Source organism: Bos javanicus, chromosome 23 (genome assembly GCF_032452875.1).
Source record: "Bos javanicus breed banteng chromosome 23, ARS-OSU_banteng_1.0, whole genome shotgun sequence".
NCBI classification, from domain to species: Eukaryota; Metazoa; Chordata; class Mammalia; order Artiodactyla; family Bovidae; genus Bos; species Bos javanicus.
Genome location: NC_083890.1, coordinates 3667642 through 3687205, shown reverse-complemented (window position 1 = coordinate 3687205; position 19564 = coordinate 3667642). Strand labels below are relative to the sequence as shown.

The 19564-nt window shown below is 42.4% G+C and overlaps 1 protein-coding gene across 22 annotated transcripts in view; it reads right to left on the bottom strand.

Annotated features, from left to right (window-relative positions):
• DST (dystonin) overlaps positions 1-19564 on the bottom strand; it is a 519362-nt gene that overhangs the window by 168898 nt on the left and 330900 nt on the right. For all 22 annotated transcript variants that reach the window (XM_061397801.1, XM_061397789.1, XM_061397783.1 and 19 more), the window contains 14 exons: positions 18649-18744; positions 17348-17473; positions 16619-16771; positions 16275-16429; positions 15826-15952; positions 15201-15384; positions 14150-14307; positions 13103-13281; positions 11278-11416; positions 9602-9795; positions 8370-8532; positions 7473-7556; positions 6534-6641; positions 5969-6067 (listed from right to left, as the gene is read on the bottom strand). In XM_061397801.1, the coding sequence (XP_061253785.1) occupies positions 5969-6067; positions 6534-6641; positions 7473-7556; positions 8370-8532; positions 9602-9795; positions 11278-11416; positions 13103-13281; positions 14150-14307; positions 15201-15384; positions 15826-15952; positions 16275-16429; positions 16619-16771; positions 17348-17473; positions 18649-18744 (1965 nt within the window). The remainder of the gene's footprint in view (positions 1-5968; positions 6068-6533; positions 6642-7472; positions 7557-8369; positions 8533-9601; positions 9796-11277; positions 11417-13102; positions 13282-14149; positions 14308-15200; positions 15385-15825; positions 15953-16274; positions 16430-16618; positions 16772-17347; positions 17474-18648; positions 18745-19564) is intronic.

Sequence of the window (19564 nt, the reverse complement as noted above, 5' to 3'; positions counted from 1 at the left end):
CGAAGGGCGCCAGAAGCGTCACCAGGTCTATTTCATACTTGTCATCTTGACACCTGATGGCGGGTCTGGAATTACACAGAGCTTGATCTCTTAGCTTCTCAATTTCTGACAGTCTTGCAATGGGGTTCGTCTCATCAAAAGTTATCTGTAACTCGGTGCTTGTTTGAGAAAAGTACTCCGAGTAGCACTGCTGGATTTTCTCTTTCTCAACTGGAGCCCCTGATGGCCTGCCCTGGACCTCCTTCTGTACATTCTCTGCACCCCAACGCTGCCATCTTTCCTCCGAGGGCTGTGGTTCCTGAGTCCACCTCTGCAGAGGGACCCCAGACACGGGGGGAGTGGAGGGGAGGTCCCTGGGGCCCGGACCCTCTTTCCCTGCCATCTCAGGGTCTGGCTTGATGGCTGTGTTCTTTTTCTGGATTTCACCCTGGAGCACCACTAACTGATGCTCGTGCTCCTTTATCTGCTGGTCCATCTTCTGCTTCAGGTTTTCCACCTCCCGCTTCTGGGCCACCAGCTCTTCCTCCAGCTTCCGACACTTCTGATAGTGATGGGCCTGCCCATCCTGCCCTTGGTGCATCTGCTGGCGATACTGCTGGAGCTGCTTCTCAAGTTCTTGGATGTTTGTCTCACAGAGCCTGGCATTCTCTTGAGCCCTGCTGTTTTCCCGCTGCAGAGACACGAAGTCCAGCTGGATGCCCGAAATATCACGTTCTGTAATATCTTTGGAGTCCATCAATTTTTCCATCTTCTTCCGAAACTCCTCTGCAGAACGCTTAAATTTCTCAGACTCTTCCTGAAACAGAACCATCTTCCTGTGGGTCACCTGCTCCTCTAGGGTCTTTAAGTGCAGTTCGTCTTGCACCTTCTTCAGCCTGTTGTTCAGGTCCTGCACCTGCGCCCGCTGCCTCTGCACCGTCTGCTCCCCGAGGCGCTTCTCCTCTTTCGATGCGCTCAGCTCCGCGCTCAGACTCCGCACCTCCTTCTCTGTGTTCTGGATGATGCGGTCTTGCTGGTCACACTTCTGCTTGAATTCACTCACTAAATGCTGACTCTGGGCCAGGTCTTCTTCCAGGCATTTGATTCTCCTTTGGAAATCCTGTTCCGTTTTGGTCTGTTTGTGCAAGTGCTCGGTGGTGGTGCGAAGCTGGTCTTTGAAACCATCCGCCTGGAGTTTCAGTGTTTCACATCTTTGCTGGATGGCTTGTTTCTCTAAGACCACGTCTGCCGATTCTGCCTGAATTCTCTGCATCGTTAACTTGGTTTGGTTATTCTGCCTGGTGAGCTCCTCCACCTTGTGCCTAAGCTTGTCTGCACGCTCATTACTTCTCTCCAATTCCTCTTTCAGCTTTTGGATTTTCTCGTTATTCTCCTTTTCGGCTTGAATATTCTGAAGCAACTGTGCGTGACTTTTCTCAAACTGCTCTTTCAGGTTATCTGGCGTTCTCTGGCAGGACCATGCTCTTTCTCTAGAGGACACCTTGCTATCCTGTGGAGAAGTAACCTGTGAGTTTAGATGCTGCATGCTCTTCTCGGCGGCAGCCTGCGTCCTGCTGATCCGGTCCCCCTCCCTCTGGAGCTTGCCCCGCTCCTGCTGCAGCGACTCCAGTTCCAGCTCATAGCTGTGCTTCATCCTCGTGAGGTCGGCAGCCTCCTGCCTGACCTCCGCAGCCCTCCCCGTGGTCTGGCTCAGCTGCCTGCCCAGCTCCTGGAGCTGCCGCGAGTACCCCTCCTCGGCCTGGTCCTTCCTTTCCAGTTCCAGCTTCAGGCACCTCAGGGACTTGTTGGTCTCATCCAGTTTCTCTTTGAGCAAGCGGGCCTTCTCCTCCGAGGAGGTTTTTTCGAGCTGCAGGGCGCCGAGTTCACACTTCAGCTTCCTCACGTCCTGCTCGGCCCTCCTGTTGGCCGCCATCAGCTCATCCACCTGCTCCTTCAGGTCCTTCGCCTCGGCATTCGGACAAGCTGGGTGCGCGCTTTCTCTGCACGGATGCTGCATTTCTGTTACTGTTCTTCGGGCTTCTGAGTCGATTTTCTGCTTTCCCTCCAGCTGCTTCTCTGCCGCCTGCTTCCGGAACGTGAGGTCTTTCTCCATCCGTTCCATCAGCTCCAGGAGTTCGGCTTCGTGGGCCTTCTTCCTCCTCAGCTCCGCCATGAGCTCGCCCCTCTGCCGCTCGAGCTCCTGGAGGCTGCAGTCCTTCCTGGTCAGGCGCTCCTCCAGCGCCCTCTGGGCAGCGCTGTGCTCCGCCAGCTGCTCCCGGAAGCCGCGCAGGTCGCGCTCCACCGCCTGCAGCTCCTGACGGTACCGCTGGGCCTCGCTCTCCGCGCGCACTTTCTGCAGCGCGATGTCCGCCGCGTCCCTGCGCTGCCTCCTCAGCGCGTCCTCCGCCTCCTCCCGGACTCTGGGGAGCTCCTGCTCCGCCCGGGACTTCTGCCTCTCGAGCTCGGCCAGCACCTTCTCCAGCTCTGTGATCTTCCCCGCGAGCTGGCGGTTCTCCCGCACGGTCGCCTCCTGCCGCTGGAGCAGGTCTGAGTACACCCCTTGCTCTGAAGCCTCCTGACGCCTCTGCATCTACGAGAGACGTTCAGAAGGGTCAGACCCGCGCCGCCCCAGCCCGTCTGCAGGCGTCCAGAGCAGCGCTCGCCAAAGGACCGACAACGGGGAGGGAGACCCAAGGCAGCCCGAGCCCCGCCACCGCCACCAGAGAAGGAGCTTCAGGAAGTCAGCAGTGGGGGGAAACCACAAACCCTGTGTGGCGGCTTTTCTAAGCCAAGGAATCTTTCTTTTTCTTTTTTGCCTCTTACGGATAATTTTGCTTTTAAAATTTGCTAGCTCAGGATTTTAGAGCAAGAAGGAACCTTACAGCCTGACTCTCACCTCAGATGAGGACACTGAGGTCTAGAAAACTTCAGTAATTTTGAAAACCCATGCAAAACAGGCAGATGACAAAGTAGGAACAACAGTTCTCATAGCAGTCCTCTTTCACTCACACACAACCTAGTCCTACGAGCTAAGAACATAGGAACTGAACAACATGAGAGAATTGTCTTCAGTTTCTAGCCCAAAAGAAATTAAAAATGATATCTAAAAGAAAGAAGATACAGAACTCTGGAACTAAGAGCCAACTGAGGAAACAATACTTAACAGGAGGAAGGAGGAAATTATATAAAAATTTATAATTTTCTAAAATCTAATTCCTCACTAATTTATATTTGCCCTACTATGATACTTACAATAATCAGAATTGCTAATGCAAAGGCAGCCATAGTCCTGGTGGCTTTAGAGAAGACGTGCTTCATATACTCACAGACTTTGTTGCTGTCATTAATGACATGGCCCATATGAATCCACCTTGACAAGTACCTTCAGATACTCCACAAACATAAAGATATGTGTTAAATATAAATGCTTATAAAAGTATACTTAGGAATTCAGCTCCAATTAGGAAAATTTGTTCACTCTATTGATTACAAATCGATCTCAGCTGGGAGGAACATACTTGACTAGAACAAAGTGATCACAGCTAGTTTATAGTCACATTTAACTTCTCTTTACTAACATCATAAGCTTATTAGTGTTGTATTATCAGTTAAAAATCATTATAGTTAGAAGTAACTTAAACAGAAGGAGGGAAATTATTCTAAATAGCAGGTTTTATTTTCATTGAAACGCCTTAGTAAATCTTAAGAATCTGATTTGTATTACAGACCACACATCTTATTTTGCATCCTCTCATAACATGATTGCCAATAATTTTGATGAGAATTTTGGTTGTTTCCTTTGCTAGCCTAAATATGATTTATAGTAAGAATTCATATGAAAACAAATCTCATCACAGTCTGTAATATTTAGTGCTCTGTTTGTTATCAGGGTCAACTCTTAATGACACTGAAGCATTTTATCTGCTTAGACATTAAAAGTATTCCATATATTAATATTTTGAGTAGACAACTTCTAAAAGGGTCTTTCTCATTTCTCATCAAATTTCCTTTCCAACTTAGCTGTTGTGAAGAAGTTTTGAGTCCCTTTCTTTTTTTTCTTGGTCATAGTCTGAGGTTTAAAAAAAATGAAAATTCTCTCAGGAAAAAAAAAAAGAAGTTAAACTCTCAGTGTCTTGGAATCATTTAAGTGACTGCTAATTTCATGTTGCCTAGATAACTATAATCTTTTTAAGCAAAGATCAGAAAAATTACTAGAGATCATTTAGTTCTATTACTGATTTCCTCTCTTGTGTATCTCAAACTTATTCACATAAAATAACTTCAAGTTTTAACTAAATTTTTCCCAAGGAGACATGCTGTCTTAATCTCAGCAATTAGTATATTCTGCTGTCAACACAGACTAGAAAAATCTCTTTATCCATTAAATATCCATTACAGATACCCTACTAATATTTCTGTAGCTAATTTGGTATTATCTTTGAAATTAACATGGCTCCCTCTTTGATTCCATGTTTATTATGGAAAATTCTGCTCTCTGACCAAGATTTCGCATGTGGGTCTTAGAGACCCAGTTTCAGAAACACTTCTTTGTGGAATCTGAAAATTGAGCTATGTATCTTTTATAAGATACTCCATTATTAAGACCAAGAATATAAAAATCTATTCTAAATTATAATAGTCCTTTCACAGACTTCCATAAACTATATTATTTTGACTTTCACTTCAATATAAATCTTTAACATGTCAAAGGATGACAAGCATAATTTAGATATATTTCAGGCTTTTTGAAATCTCTTTTGGGTCTATCAACTTCTGGTACTCTACCCCATCAGATAAATTGAGCACAGTGGCTCATACGTGTACAATCAGACATACATAGTAATAAAGGAAAGCCTTAACTTATTTTATTTTACCTTTAACTACTAAATATACAATTTAAAAGATCTGCCTACCACTTAAAATGGAATATCTCTTAAAAACTAAAAATGTAAAAAAACTGTGGACCTTTCATAGTTGAGAAGTGTATGCCAATTATTTGGATGTGAAAATACTCTGGTTCTCCTTTCTAAGCCCAAAGGTAGTTAGTTATAAAGACTTGCAAATAGCGATGTTAGTGCTAGTAACTCTGAACAGACAGAAATAGTTTACAAAAGTAGTCACACTTTTTTTAAAAACTAAGAAAGCAACATCTATTAGACATTTGCTACCAGTTTGGTCCTCTTATTATATGAATGGAGTTATACTAAGTACAATCACCTTCAGAATTTCAACAATGGTCTAATTTAAATGGCCAATATCCCACACTTTACTTATTATAGCATTCAATTGACTATTTTTGTCTGTTCTGAGGTCAGGAATAGAAAGTATATCAAGATGACAAAGCACAGCATAATACCTTCAAAATTAGATATAATAGCCTCTTATAAAAACATACATTCATGAATAACTCCCTATTCGGTTTCTGAATATATTATTAAATGCATATAGTCTTTTTAATATATACCATATCTTTTTGACAAAAATAAAAACAAAACACCTCAATTATTAAAAAGCATTACCATTTTGTATAAATACCTGCTACTTCTAACTTAATGGTGTTTCTGTTTTAAATCCTTGAAGATGTAAATTAATTTAAAAGATATAAAACAGATTTGTTTATGTAATATTTCTCCAGACATCTAACAGTAGTAACTATACTTCAAAGAAAACTGGAGAAAATTCTGCTAAACTGCCTACATTCCATAATGTAAACAGAGCCATTTATGACATTAACCCTCTCATATTAGATAGAGTCCCAGAGAGAAAATAAAAATGTTTTTCTTTTGTTCCCCAAAATGGTTGTTTCTTTTTTTGCAATGCTTTTCAATTTGACGGAATCTCAGTAACAATCCAAAAAATGCCAGGTCTCTACTGTTTTTCACTGTAATTTTATAACTAATCACTTATACATCAGATCTCAACCATGTGAGTTTATCATGAAGCCACCTCATGGCTCCTTGCCAGTGACCTGCCCATGGTTAATGGTTACCTCCTCCTCCTCCAGTCTCTTCAATGAGTCCCCAGCAAATTTAATATATTGTGTCATGAGGGTGACCAGAGCCGTGTATCGGGTCCTCAGGTCCATGAACTACAAGTAAAGAAAAACAAAATGATAGAAACATAATCTCCATTTGCCCTAAATCAGTTGAGCAAGCACCAAGTAATAATTAAAACATTAATTAGGCTTTGGGGCAGGGAAGCTCATGACTCCTAGTAACGATAACCACATAGGAGCAACAGGCATTTAGTATTCTCTGCAATTCACTCATCTTGAATGAGGATTTTCAAAGAGCTTCTTAAAACTCTTAACAAAACGTATTGTTATAGGTAAAGAGCAGGTACTTGGAATGATGGACTGCTCTGGACTTGGATTGTGATCAAAGTTGTACAACATTTCAAAGGTACTGAATGTCACTAAAGTCTACACGTAAAAATGATTAAGATGGTGAATTTTCTACTATGTATATTTCACCATAATACAAATATATAAATCTAAAACTGCTAGAGTGCTGCGTCTCTGTTTTGCATGCTCCCTGTCTCTAGACGGTTACCACCTCCTGAATGACGAGATCTGCTGAGCTCTGCATTCTCCGTCGTTTCACTGGAGACTTTTGCTGCGAATCCACCATGGCCCGGTAGGTCATCGTTTGTAATTCGTAGTCCTGCATGAAGATATCGGTAAGATTAATCATGGCAAAGCACTAACGCTTCATTCTATAGTGATCTTTGATGCAGAGAAAGGGAATCCAGTTTCACTGAATGACTTTAAATAAAAAATATTGCAAAAACACATTTTCAGGAATCAATCCAATCCTGAGATGTTTCCAAGGTGGTAATAAAAATCAGAAACATTTAGGGTGGTCAGGAAAGTTCCTAAGTCCCTTTAGGAGCTCATGGACACATTTAGGAACAACGTGCCAGTTATTTTCAGTCTCCCCTTCTTCTAGATAAAAAATGGGACTGCAGATCCGAATGGCCAAAGCCGAGATGTGGCGGGTGACTCAGAGCACATGGGAACCATCCCTAAGGGAGATGTTCTTCCATGGAATATCACAGCAATATCTGCATGGATATTCAAGCAATATTTCCAGGGACACTCCATCAATACTTCCATGGAATACTGCAGCAATACTCACATGGAATCCTAACCCAGACTAATGGGTTAGGATTAGGTGGGTGTTCCAGCAATGCTTGAAGGGAAGGAAGGAGTAAGTGAAGCAGAAAGAGGCAGATGACAGAGCTACATTTTCTCCTGGTGTACATGGGGGTGTGGGCAAGCTGTGCGTGTGTGTGACACGGAGAGAGAAGTAAAGAAGCAGGGGTTTTCACATGACTCAGGTTTCCATGAAGAATTAACAGGTTAAGTGACAGTGAAGATGCTCTGTTTCACTTTTCAACACAGACTGAATAACCCGTGAAGGCTTTAAAGAGCACTGTGGAAACATCCCCCTGAACACCTGAACGTGAAATCTGATGCAAGGAACTAGTCTCACCTTCACCGCAGTGGAGTACTGTTCTGCGTACTTCTGACACTCGTCCATTTTGCTCTGTTTCATTTCTATTTCAGAAACCAGCATCTATAAATGCACACAGGTTAGCAGAAAAGCAACAAGGAATTCTATGCTGTCCAACAACTTGAGATCTCAGGCACTAATACCTACATCACTTAAGACTACAGCTCTCTACCCTACTTTACTTTTAAGTACAGCCTTTATTAATCAATTAATTTATCTGGCTGCACCGCTTGGCCTATGGGATCTTAGTTCCCACACCAGGGATTGAACCCATGTCCTCGGCAATGAAAGCAGAGATTCCTAACCACTGCACTGCCAGGGAATTCCCTCTACCCCAAAGCACTTAATGTCATCTGCCTTATGGGTGAAGTTCAAACATTCAAGTTCAAGCCACTACGTGACACCTCCTCGTGGGGCTTCCAAAGCAGAAATTACTAAACTCCATGGAAATTATCCACAAGTAGGCCTGAAACCCTTTGCTCCTTAATCCTAATCTTGACCTAAAGAGAGCTAGAAATTACTGGCCCCTCAAGATGGAACAAAAATCTCAAAGCATTTAACTCTGTCAAATGTGGCTGTTTAATTTTCTACAACTAACCATTTTTTAAAATGTAGGGTCCTAATCTAACCTCAGTGATCATTAGACACTTGAACTGTCCCAACATGAAACTTTCTTATTCCTTATGGTTTCAAAATTGACCTCCAATAAATCAAAGAAGTAATGTATATAGGTCTGAGAGCACATTTTTAACATTTATGATTTATTCCTGTCTTCCTTGAAATAGTTGCTGACCTCCTGCCTTAACAAGAGAAAGGAAGGTCAAGGTCATGAGTGACTAAATGCAGACACAACCATGAGGAGCTATGTTTGCACACCTTCTGTTGATTCAACTGTGTGGCCAGAGCTTTACTATTTTCAGGCTGATTTTCTTGAATCTTCCTCTGAGTAGTTTCAACTTGCTGGATCCAATCATCCAACAGGTGATACATATCTCTGTAGTACTTCAGTGACTTGCCAATGCCTTCCAAGTCCCGTAACCTAAGAGGATCACAACAGAATAGCCAGTTTTCAAGAGCAACCAGTAGGGAGTTGGAACATGTAGAAGAGGAGGGAGGGACAAACTAACTGTCCTAAGTGCCACCACAGGGGAGTGTCCAGAGTTCAAGGCTGAAGCACCCTAGGCCAATTTCCAAGGGCCCCTGCACTGCTGTGGGTTGAATACAAATAACTTTTCTCCAGGACTTGTGCAGTTTATTAGTACTGACTGCTCTAGGGGCAAATCCAAGAGACTAAAGCTGGAAAGCAGGAAAACTGGAAACAATCAGCAAGTCTTGAAGACCCAAAGCTTGTAGCAATGACAGTTTCACTTCTGAACTCATGACCTGGTTGTAATGAATGGTTCAACATGAACTCAGAGAATACGTTTCAGGAGCTGTAACTGAACACCCAGTCTCTATGACTGTAAAACCACTACATTAAACCTACAGATCATGTATTTTAGAGATTAGCTACTGTGTATTTAAAAATAATGTATTTGTCACACACGACACTATATTATAAAAGCATTTTAGCTACATTAATAAAAACATAAAAAATAAATGAGAAAGAACACTATTCTGTTTCGTCCCCAAAACTATCCCATTTCCTTTCACTTCTTTATTTCAGTCACTGGGCAAATGATCTTGACTTTCTTTTATCTTTGGCTAGAATGAACATCAGGCAATTTCAGTTTCTTTTACCTTCTTGCCTACTATAGATACTGCCTCCCACCCTAGGAAATGCATGATTCACGCTCCTATTACTAAGTCATGGTTATTGGGATATTACCAGTTTGCAATAACTAGAGAACTGCATTGTTTTTTCCTTCATAAAATGCAAGTAGATTAACACTACAAATGCTAGACTAAGTACTCATTTGGAAGTTAAGCATCTTGCTTAAGGCCATCCTATAAAAAAGAAATGTAATTAGACGCAGCTCTTGCAATTAACACAAGTAACTGTTCTATGGAATGAATTACATATGAGGGTAGAAAGCCTAATATATTTAGACTTTACCCAGAATATAGAGATTAAATCTGAGCTAAAACTGAATGAAAAGGCTACTAACCTGTTGTCAATCTGAACATGAACATTCTGCCATCTCTCAACCAACTGATCTGCTTTTTCTTTGTGCCAGTCAAAGTCAAGGTCACGCTCTTTGTAGGTTTTAAACATCTCATCACTGATGGTCTTTGCTCTCTGCAGCTCATCCTCCAGCTCATGGAAGACCTCTCTCTTTTCATCCACTTCAGATCTCCATTGCTAAAATGGAACAATTTACAAAGTTATAAAAATGTGTAAGGTGCTCACCAGGTAAACACTTCACTTGCCTAATTTTACAACTCATTTACAAATGACTGACATAAAATCAGACAATGGAAAGAATATATTTCATATACAAAATATTACATTAGGTTGAACCTTATAAAATTGTCATATTTGGCTATACTTTGACCTAAAAAAAAAATAACAATATTATATGTAAAGTTCAGCCTAATAGATTTTGCACATCAATAAAATAAAACATATTCCATAAGTAAGTCTGCCAACTCAGTAAGTCTTTTTCATTGTTTATTTTTTATATATCTACTGATCCCATTGTTTAAAATGAACATGTGCATTAAAAATCCAGCAATCCCACTGCTGGGCATACACACTGAGGAAACCAGAAGGGAAAGAGACATGTGTACCCCAATGTTCATCGCAGCACTGTTTATAATAGCCAGGACATGGAAGCAACCTAGATGCCCATCAGCAGATGAATGGATAAGAAAGCTGTGGTACATATACACAATGGAGTATTACTCAGCCATTAAAAAGAATACATTTAAATCAGTTCTAATGAGATGGATGAAACTGGAACCTATTATACAGAGTGAAGTAAGCCAGAAAGAAAAACACCAATACAGTATACTAACGCATATATATGGAATTTAGAAAGATGGTAACAATAACCCTGTACAAGACAGCAAAAGAGACACTGATGTATAGATCAGTCTTATGGACTCTGTGGGAGAGGGAGAGGGTGGGGAGATTTGGGAGAATGGCATTGAAACATGTATAATATCATGTATGAAACGAGTCGTCAGTCCAGGTTCAATGCATGATACTGGATGCTTGGGGCTGGTGCACTGGGACGACCCAGAGGGAGGGTATGGGGAGGGAGGAGGGAGGAGGGTTCAGGACGGGGAGCAGGGGTATACCTGTAGCAGATTCATTTCGATATTTGGCAAAACTAATACAATATTGTAAAGTTTAAAAATAAAATAAAATTTTAAAAAAAAATCACTGAAACAACTTTTCACAACTGTTTTACAAAACCTTTACTCAGGGCTTTATAAGTGGAAGGACAGAAACATACATGTACAACTATCGTCCTTTTCCTTCTTAGATTAACTAATCTATTCACCTCTTTAATTTCTTAACATAACTGCCTCTTTCTGCAGGGGCATCTAATTACAAACAATTTACTTTTAAGTTTCAACTCCTCTTGCTGCCAACATGAACAGAGTATAAAAATCTACTGTCAAAAAGATAAAAACTTCAAATGAAAAGAACTCATCTCAAACTAAAAATGAATCAACATACTTATTAAGTCATAGTATTACAGAGAAAAGATATGGAATGAATAGAGAAGTATTCAAGTTCATATATTTAATGCTTGATGTCTGAAGACCTGAGCCAAGTTCTAGAGAAATACTGTTAGAGCACAGTCTTAAAAACAGCCAGCAGTGAGACGCATACCTTTAAAGTACTTATCAGATTCTCAATGTTATTCTTGTCAGCTATAACTGCTTCCTCTTCACACAATTTAGTTTCATAGAGTTTGACAAGGGCTTCTGCAGCTTGAGTGTTTTTTAACACCAAGTTGACCGTTTTCAACCTGAAAAAGATAATTAAACAACACCCCTTCTGTTAAGTGTTTATTTCCCCGCAGTACAGCCTTGACGCACCATGAGGCTGGGTGATGCAGTGTGTTCCTCATGCGGCACAAAGACAGTTTTTACTACAAGGTTCACATCCCGCTCAGTCAGTCAGGAAGAGACAGACAAATGCCACATGGTATCACCTATATGTGAAACCTAAAATACGACAGCAAGGAACTCATCTGTGAAACAGAAGCTGACTCACAGGCACAGAGAACAGCCCTGTGGAGGCGGAGGGGGCGCCGGGAGAAGGTGCAGTGGGGGTGTGGGGTCAGCGGATGCAAGCTATGGCTACAGGATGGATGGACACAAGGTCCTATTGTACAGCACAGGGAACTGTATTCAACACCCTATAATGAACTATAATGGAAAGGGATACAGACAATATATCTACGTATAACAGTCACTTTGCTGTATAGCAGAAATTAACACAGCCTTGTAAATCAACTATATTTCAATAAAAATTTTTTTAAAAGATTAACATCCCACTAACTATCTAATCAGAGAAGCCAATGGCACCCCACTCCAGTACTCTTGCCTGGAAAATCCCATGGATGGAGGAGCCTGGTAGGCTGCAGTCCATGGGGTCGCTAAGAGTCGGACACGACTGAGCGACTTCACTTTCACTTTTCACTTTCATGCATTGGAGAAGGAAATGGCAACCCACTCCAGTGTTCTTGCCTGGAGAATCCCAGGGACGGAGAGCCTGGTGGGCTGCCGTCAATGGGGTTGCACAGGGTCAGACACGACTGAAGCGACTTAGCAGCAACAATCTAATAGAATCCACACCATGCCCCCAAGTTGTCTTCAGCAGAAGATTCCAACAGAAGAGGGGCTTCTTTCAAAGCTACTTTAGACCAAGACTGGAAGGTAAGTTCAACAGACCGTAACAGCTGAGCTATCAAAACTACAGGGAACATGTGGGAAGATCATTAATGCTTTTGTCTCTGATGCTCATTCCCTTTCAGCATGAAACAGCATCATAAATCCACAGAAATATTTAGCGTATTTGTTACTAAGAAAAAAAATTTGAGGGATTTTGCTGGTGGTACAGGGGGTAAGAACCCACCTGCCATTGCAGGGGATATGGGCTTGATCCCTGGTCCAGGAAAATGTGGAGCCACTAAGCTCCTGAGCCACAACTAGCGATGCCCACGCGCCTGGAATCTGTGCTCCACAGCAAGAGAAGCCACCACAGTGAGAAACCCACACACCACAACAAAGAGTAGCCTCCACTGGCTGAACTAGAGAAAGCCCATGTGCAGAAAGCAAATCCACGCGTGCACACAAAGTCGCTTCAGTCGTGTCTGACTCTTTACGACCTGATGGACCATAGTCCATCAGGCTCCTCTGTCCATAGGATTCTCCAGGCAAGAACACTGGAGTGGGTTGCCATGCCCTCCTCCAGGGGATCTTCCCAACCCAGGAATCAAACCCACATCTCTTATGTCTCCTGCATTGGCAGGCGGGTTCTTTACCACTAGCACCAACTGACACAGCTAAAAATAAAAATAATTGAAGAAAAGAAAATAATTTTTTATATTCTTAAAAATTAACATTTTCAGCCTAAACAGCATCTGTATATAAATGGCAGCTATATGAAGTCAGCTTAGATGATTTCTATCAAGGCAGTGGTTCCATACTTCTCTATGTAGGTGGACGACATGGAATAGACATGGTTCATGCTCTGGACAACCACGCTGAGCTCAGACCGCAAGGCGGGCGTGGAGGCAGAGGCAGGCGCCTGACTGAAAAAGTCTTCACATTTACTTGTGATCGTGGCCAAATCATCTTTAAGTCGCTCCAGTTCTTTCTTTAGTTTCTACACGACAAAGAACAAACCATAAGGATTAGACAGGGCCTCTTTCTTCAAACACTTTAAAAACACACATTTCCCATTATTACTCTTGAGGTAAATACATATTCTTTTTTTAAACTGCACCACAGTTGATTTACAACGTCATGCTCATTTACGCTGTACATCAAAGTGATTCAGTCACACACATATATACATCCTTTTTTCCTATTCTTTTCCATTACGGTTTATCACAGGATGTGGGAGGCAGTTCCCTGTGCTGTACAGCAGGCCCCTGCTGTTTATCCAGTGTATTCATCCTACAGCTTGCATTTGCTAATCCAGCACTCCCACTCCATCCCCCGCCGGGCAACCACAAGTCCATTCTCTGTGTCTGAGTCTGTATCTATTTCGTAGATAAGTTCATCTGAGTCCTATTTTGGATCCCACACATAAGCAATATCATATGGTGTCTTTCTTTCTCCTTCTGACTTACTTCACCTAGTATGATCGTCTCTAGCTGCAAAACATTTACGTATTTTTATTTTTTCTTTACCAAAGAAACGAAGCCGAGGCAGTCTACTTTTACCACCAGTCATTCCCTCCCTCACCGCACAGCGCTCGGGCCCAAACACCTAGTTTAGGGCCTGTGCGTCAGCACGTGCCCGACGGAGAGGCCCTGCAGCCTCCACGTAAACGGCGAGGACGCAGTGCTCCGCGTTCACCCAGTGCGAGGCAGAGCTGAGCCACGGAGCCTCGTCTGCCGTCAGCCGTGAGCACAGTCAGAGCGCACAAGGTGGCCCCGGCACAGCGCGCGTGAGGGGTCGCAGGGTCAGCGGCGAAGGTCGCGAGACCCCATCTGCGCTGACCTCGGCCCACGCACTCGCAGCCTCACCTCCTGCTCCGAGATCCTGAACACGCTCTCATGCAGGTCGTCTCTCTCCAGCGGGGTGCGGATCTGTCTGATGAGACGGTCCTCACAGCTCTCTAGCCGAAGCCTGAGGTTTCGAACTTCAGAAATGTAGAGGTTGTAAGCCGATTCCTCTTGCTCCTCTGTGAGAGTAAACATGATGTTTAGAAAATTCCTCATTTTCTGACGTTTGGACGTTCTTGCTCATGAATTAATAAGGCAATTTTACCATTACTGAGACATAGCTAGTCAGACTAATGTTACCAGTTATCACCACAAACCCACACCAAGGATATAAACCTTGAAACTGTGGACCTTACAATTTACAAAGACTTAATACAACTTCCCTAATGCCACTTCAAGTACCAACATCTGACTTAAGATGTCTGAGGAAAGTAATACATTGGTTTGTTTTGTTTTCACAAAAATGTGAAATATATTAGTAGCAGATTAGTTATAAGAATAATGTTTTAAAAAAATTAGAGTATTACTACTAAAGTGTTTTTGGTCTCTAAGTTTTATGGACGTCAAGAATTTGGAATAAAATTTATATTTAACAAACATTAACAGGACAAAATCTTTTCCTTCAACCCCTATATAAAATCCAGGTTTGGTTACAGGAAACCTCTCCCCTTTGCTTTCAATTTTGCTGTGAATCTAAAACTTCTCTTAAAAAAAATATTCTTTAAAAAAATCCAAGTTTGACATATGAAAAAGTAATTGAAACTTGTCTGAAACTAAAATATCATTCTGAACATTACACTGCAAACTAGAGAAAATGGTTAAAAGTAGATGCATTAAGAATTCACTGTCATACAACTTGGTTGGCAGCTTTTTACTACTTAATTATTTGGAAAAAAATGAATTCCTTCTTGAATCTTCCTACCTCGAACATCCATCTGATGCTTTAGTAACTGTCTCTACCTATTACAGGTTGAGTGACATACTATACCTAAGACTGAGAGTCCCAGTGATAATAGAAAACAGCCTGGACTAAACACCCACGGGAAAAAAGGCAAGGGTTCCCATGCTTTACCTCTTTCTGCAGATTTAAGGAGTTCTTGATAATACTGCTTGCACACATTAACCTCCTTTTCCAGTTGTGTTATATCTGAGCCTGAAAATATTTGGGATTCCTGGCTATCTTCAAGAAAATCTTCAAAACGGGACTGCAGATTACTCAGAACTTGCTGATGTTCACCAGGCAACATGGTCTTTATCTAAAGAAGACCAATGATCCATTATAGTATTAAGGGTGAAATTTCAATAGGACTGATCTCAAGTGTTTCTTATGGGACATGAGTTTATATTAAATAATCATAATAGAAAATCATTGGAAATTAATTTTTTCTTCATTCACAACTTTAGGTTTTAAAAGACAAGGGAAAACAAGACTACAGAATTTCATAGAATTTCACACTATATACTATGCCTCCCAATGAAAACAGAAACACTGAATGAAGTATGGGATTTTCAGATCCCCCAATTCTTAGAAAGTACCTCATATAAAACAGGCATGTAACAGATATTCAGTGAGTAAATGACTTTTATCATGGATCTGCTGGACCTCATCTGACTCAAGGGATAACACAAAGGCCACTCCTCATGACGAGAGCCTGCATCTTGGGACAGGTTGGGTGGACGTGCAGATCTGCACTTACTGAAGCCACGTTGCTCGCTCGGATTCTGTCAATTTCATTGATGAGATGGTGCCAGGAGACTACACTCTTCATGTTTATGTGAGACTCGTGCCAAAGGGTCAGGACATTCTGATACTGCTGCTCAATTCTGAAACACATGGAAGAAACTCAGATTCAGCCCTTCCATTCCCCACCAACACGTGTGACGGTTTCTTTCTGTGTTTGAGACATATCTCAAGTTTACTAGCTCGAGGTCCTTCTGATCCAGTGCTGTTACTGTTCAGTTGCTAAGTCTTATCTGACTCTTTGCAACCTCATGGACTGCAGCATGCCAGGCTTTCCTGTCCTTCACTATCTCTGGGAGTTTGCTCAAACTCATATCCTATTAGCCTTGCCAAAGCATTGATTGTTTCTTTTACCTTCAGAGACCCCCAAAGCCAGCCCTACATCTGGAACTAAAGCACACAAACCTGTTTGCAAGGTCAACCGCCTCTTTGTTTGGAGGAGGGACGGTGAAGCACACAGAAGGGACCATGGCCTCATTCCCAGTGGGGCTGATGACCTTCCACTTAGCGCGATGAGAGTTGTTTGCCAAAACGCATTCATCGTCTTTGAAAATGGTTATCTGGTTTTAAAAGAAGAACAGAACAACCAGATGTGGTCACTGTGGTATTTGTCTCTTTCCACACCCAATCTTGGGTATTTTTTTTGTCTTTTTAAAGTGGGAAACTTTACCACTAGTGAGCAATATGACCTTGTTTTTTAGATATATGAATGATGCCAGAAACAGGTCTGTTTCTAGGAGTTAAAGTACCTCAATTTGTCTGTAGTCACAGATGGCTTTGATCGGAAGAGAAGTTTTGAGTGGACAGTCAGCATTTCTGGGCTTCAACTGAACGATTGTTTTTGCTCTCCCCATCAGGCTCGCCACTGTACTTTTATACTGCAGAAGCTCTTCTTTCTCTTCCTGAGGAATAAATCAGAAGGCTTTTAGAGGCAAACAGTGTGTACTCTCTGTTCTTTTAGGGCTGTGCACAAATGCAGCTTCCCCAGCAGAGTCTTCCGTCTGAACCGTCAGCCCCTCGCCGCCCACTCTCCCCCTGTGTTGTCCGGTTGCTTTCTTTCCTCCTTCACATTTGCCAGTACCTAACAGACTACATGTATTGTGCTGTACTAATTTATCATGTTTATTGCATCCCCCCCGGGAGGGTTCTTGTCTGCTGTGTTCAGTCCCAGCACTAAAAATAGTGTCTAGGGCCTAGAAATACTGACAAGTCTTTATGGAATAAATGACTAAGCACACATACTCACACACAAAGCACAGTGAGAGCATTTTAAAATACTAAGGCAATCACATCAAACAACACTCTTGCTGTGTGCCAAAAAGAAAAAAAATGCTAAAACTCAACGTTTAAGTGGTTGAGTGAGGCGGAAACACCAAGAGTACCAATAAAATGCGAAGCTCCAGGCACAGAAACGCAACCAGCACGCATCCAGCCCCACTACGCATCGCTGACGAAGCCCGGGGTCTTCCTGCTCATACCATGGACTCCTGAACGAGGTCCTCCAGTTTGTGGATGCTGCTGGACCTGTCACAGCTGTACTTCCGCTGGATGGCATCTTTTAGATTCCTCAAGTAATCTGTGGCTTCTTTGGCATCATTGAAAAACTAGCAAAAGATGAAAACTGGCACTTAAAAGTGTACGAAACGCCAGCAAAGCCCCCAGGTGTCAGGTTTGAGTACCAGAGTCCTGTGTGTACCCCTCCTACGTGGGCACAGAAGGAGCCGCAAGACTTCTTCTCCAGAGCCCTTCCCTTAACCAAACACCAACTCCTGAACTTGGATGATGATGAGCAAATGCTAAGTGTCCAAAGTTTATGTCTCCAGAGAACAAACCTGTGGATGCCCAGGGGGAGGAGAGGTGGGAGAAGGAAGGACTAGGACTCTGGGGTTAGCGGATACAAACTATCAAACACAGGGTGGATAAACACCAAGCTCCTACTGGTATAGCAGAGGGAACTGTATTCAGTATCCTGTGATAAACCACAATGGCAAAGAATATGAAAAATAATACAGCTATATAACAAAGTGTATGTCTATATTGTGGTCGTGGCCCTGTATTACTTTGATTGAACATCTATTTCACTTTAGAACATCTATAAACACTTAAACAGTTGTTAAATGAAAGTGAAACTCAGTCATGTCTGACTCTTTGCGACCCCATGTTCTATAGCCTGGCAGGCTCTTCTATCCATGGAATTCTCCAGGCTAGGATACTGAAGTGGGTAGCCTTTCCCTTCTCCAAGGGATCTTCCCCACACAAGGATTGAACCTAGGTCTCCCACATTGTAGGCGGATTCTATACCAGCTGAGCCAGGGAAGCCCAAGAAAACTGGAGTGGGTAGCCTGTCCCTTCTCCAGTGGATCGTCCTGATCCAGGAATCAAACCAGAGTCTCCTGCATTGCAGGCGGACTCTTTACCAGCTGAGCTACCAGGGAAGCCCAAACAGTTGTTAAGCGGGGATGAAATTGCAAGAATATTTTAAAACTTCTGAAGAATAGGAAAAAAGCTCCCCCTAGTAAAATTGTTCCTCAAAAAGACAAGCATGGACAAAGTTAAGATTTTCTGACATTTTAAGTGGTTTTTAAAGTATTTCTTCTTTACTAAAATGCTTCCATTTATCCTAAAGGACATATAACCCTTCTATCCTAAAATGAAGACATTTTGGTTTCTTTCCGCTGCAGTCAGACATACACGCATCCCAACATTACACCATGGAAATGGTTCCTGTAACTCAGCTGAAACTGCAGTACCACCCGCCGACACGGTGACCGTTCCATACCTCGAAATAAGCGCCGTTCTCCTTCACGTGCTGCTCCACACACTGGCAGAGCTGCAGGACCCAGCTCCACTGCGTCTGCATTGCCGCGCGGTAGGCCTGCCAGGGAAAGCACAGTCACCACTGCCGTCTGCACAGCAAGACACACCCAGGCTTCTCAGGGTTAAAAGACGGCGGTCTACACAGGTGATGAGATGCCTTAACAGAGACTTGAGAAGCAGGGACGTGAACTGTCCCGCTAAGCTAAACATCCCCACTTGCACAAAGCCAGTCCTAAAAGTTTAAACATACATTTTTCTTTTTAAAAAATTTTTTAATATAAATGTATTTATTTTAATTGGAGACTAATTACTTTACAATATTGTATTGGTTTTGCCATACATTGACATGAATCCGTCATGGGGATACATGTGTTCCCCATCCTGAACCATCCTCCCACCTCCCTCCCCATCCCATCCACCTGGGTCATCCCAGTGCACCAGCCCTGAGTACCCTGTCTCATGCATCCAACCTGGACTGGCGATTTGTTTCACATATGATAATTTACATGTTTCAATGCCATTCTCCCACCCTCGCCCTCTCCCACAGAGTCCAAAAAACTGTTCTATACATCTGTGTCTCTTTTCCTGTCTCACATACATTTTTCAATCAGTCCAATTTCTTTCAAATTTTCAGTTTCTTGACTCGTTTTTCTTGTCACATATATGAAAAATGCTAACTCTGGGGCTGTTTTTCCAGGCAGACTTCTTTAACACTTGAGATGGATGCAAGCTATCCAACACTCTCCTGTGTGGAATCCTCAGATACACCCCCTTCACTCCATTTTCCTCTGTCTGTTTTCTGAATTTTTGTATTATTGGATAATAAAATCCCCCTTCTGACACCAAAGTACATGGTGTGTAGTTTTTTTCCTGGTTTT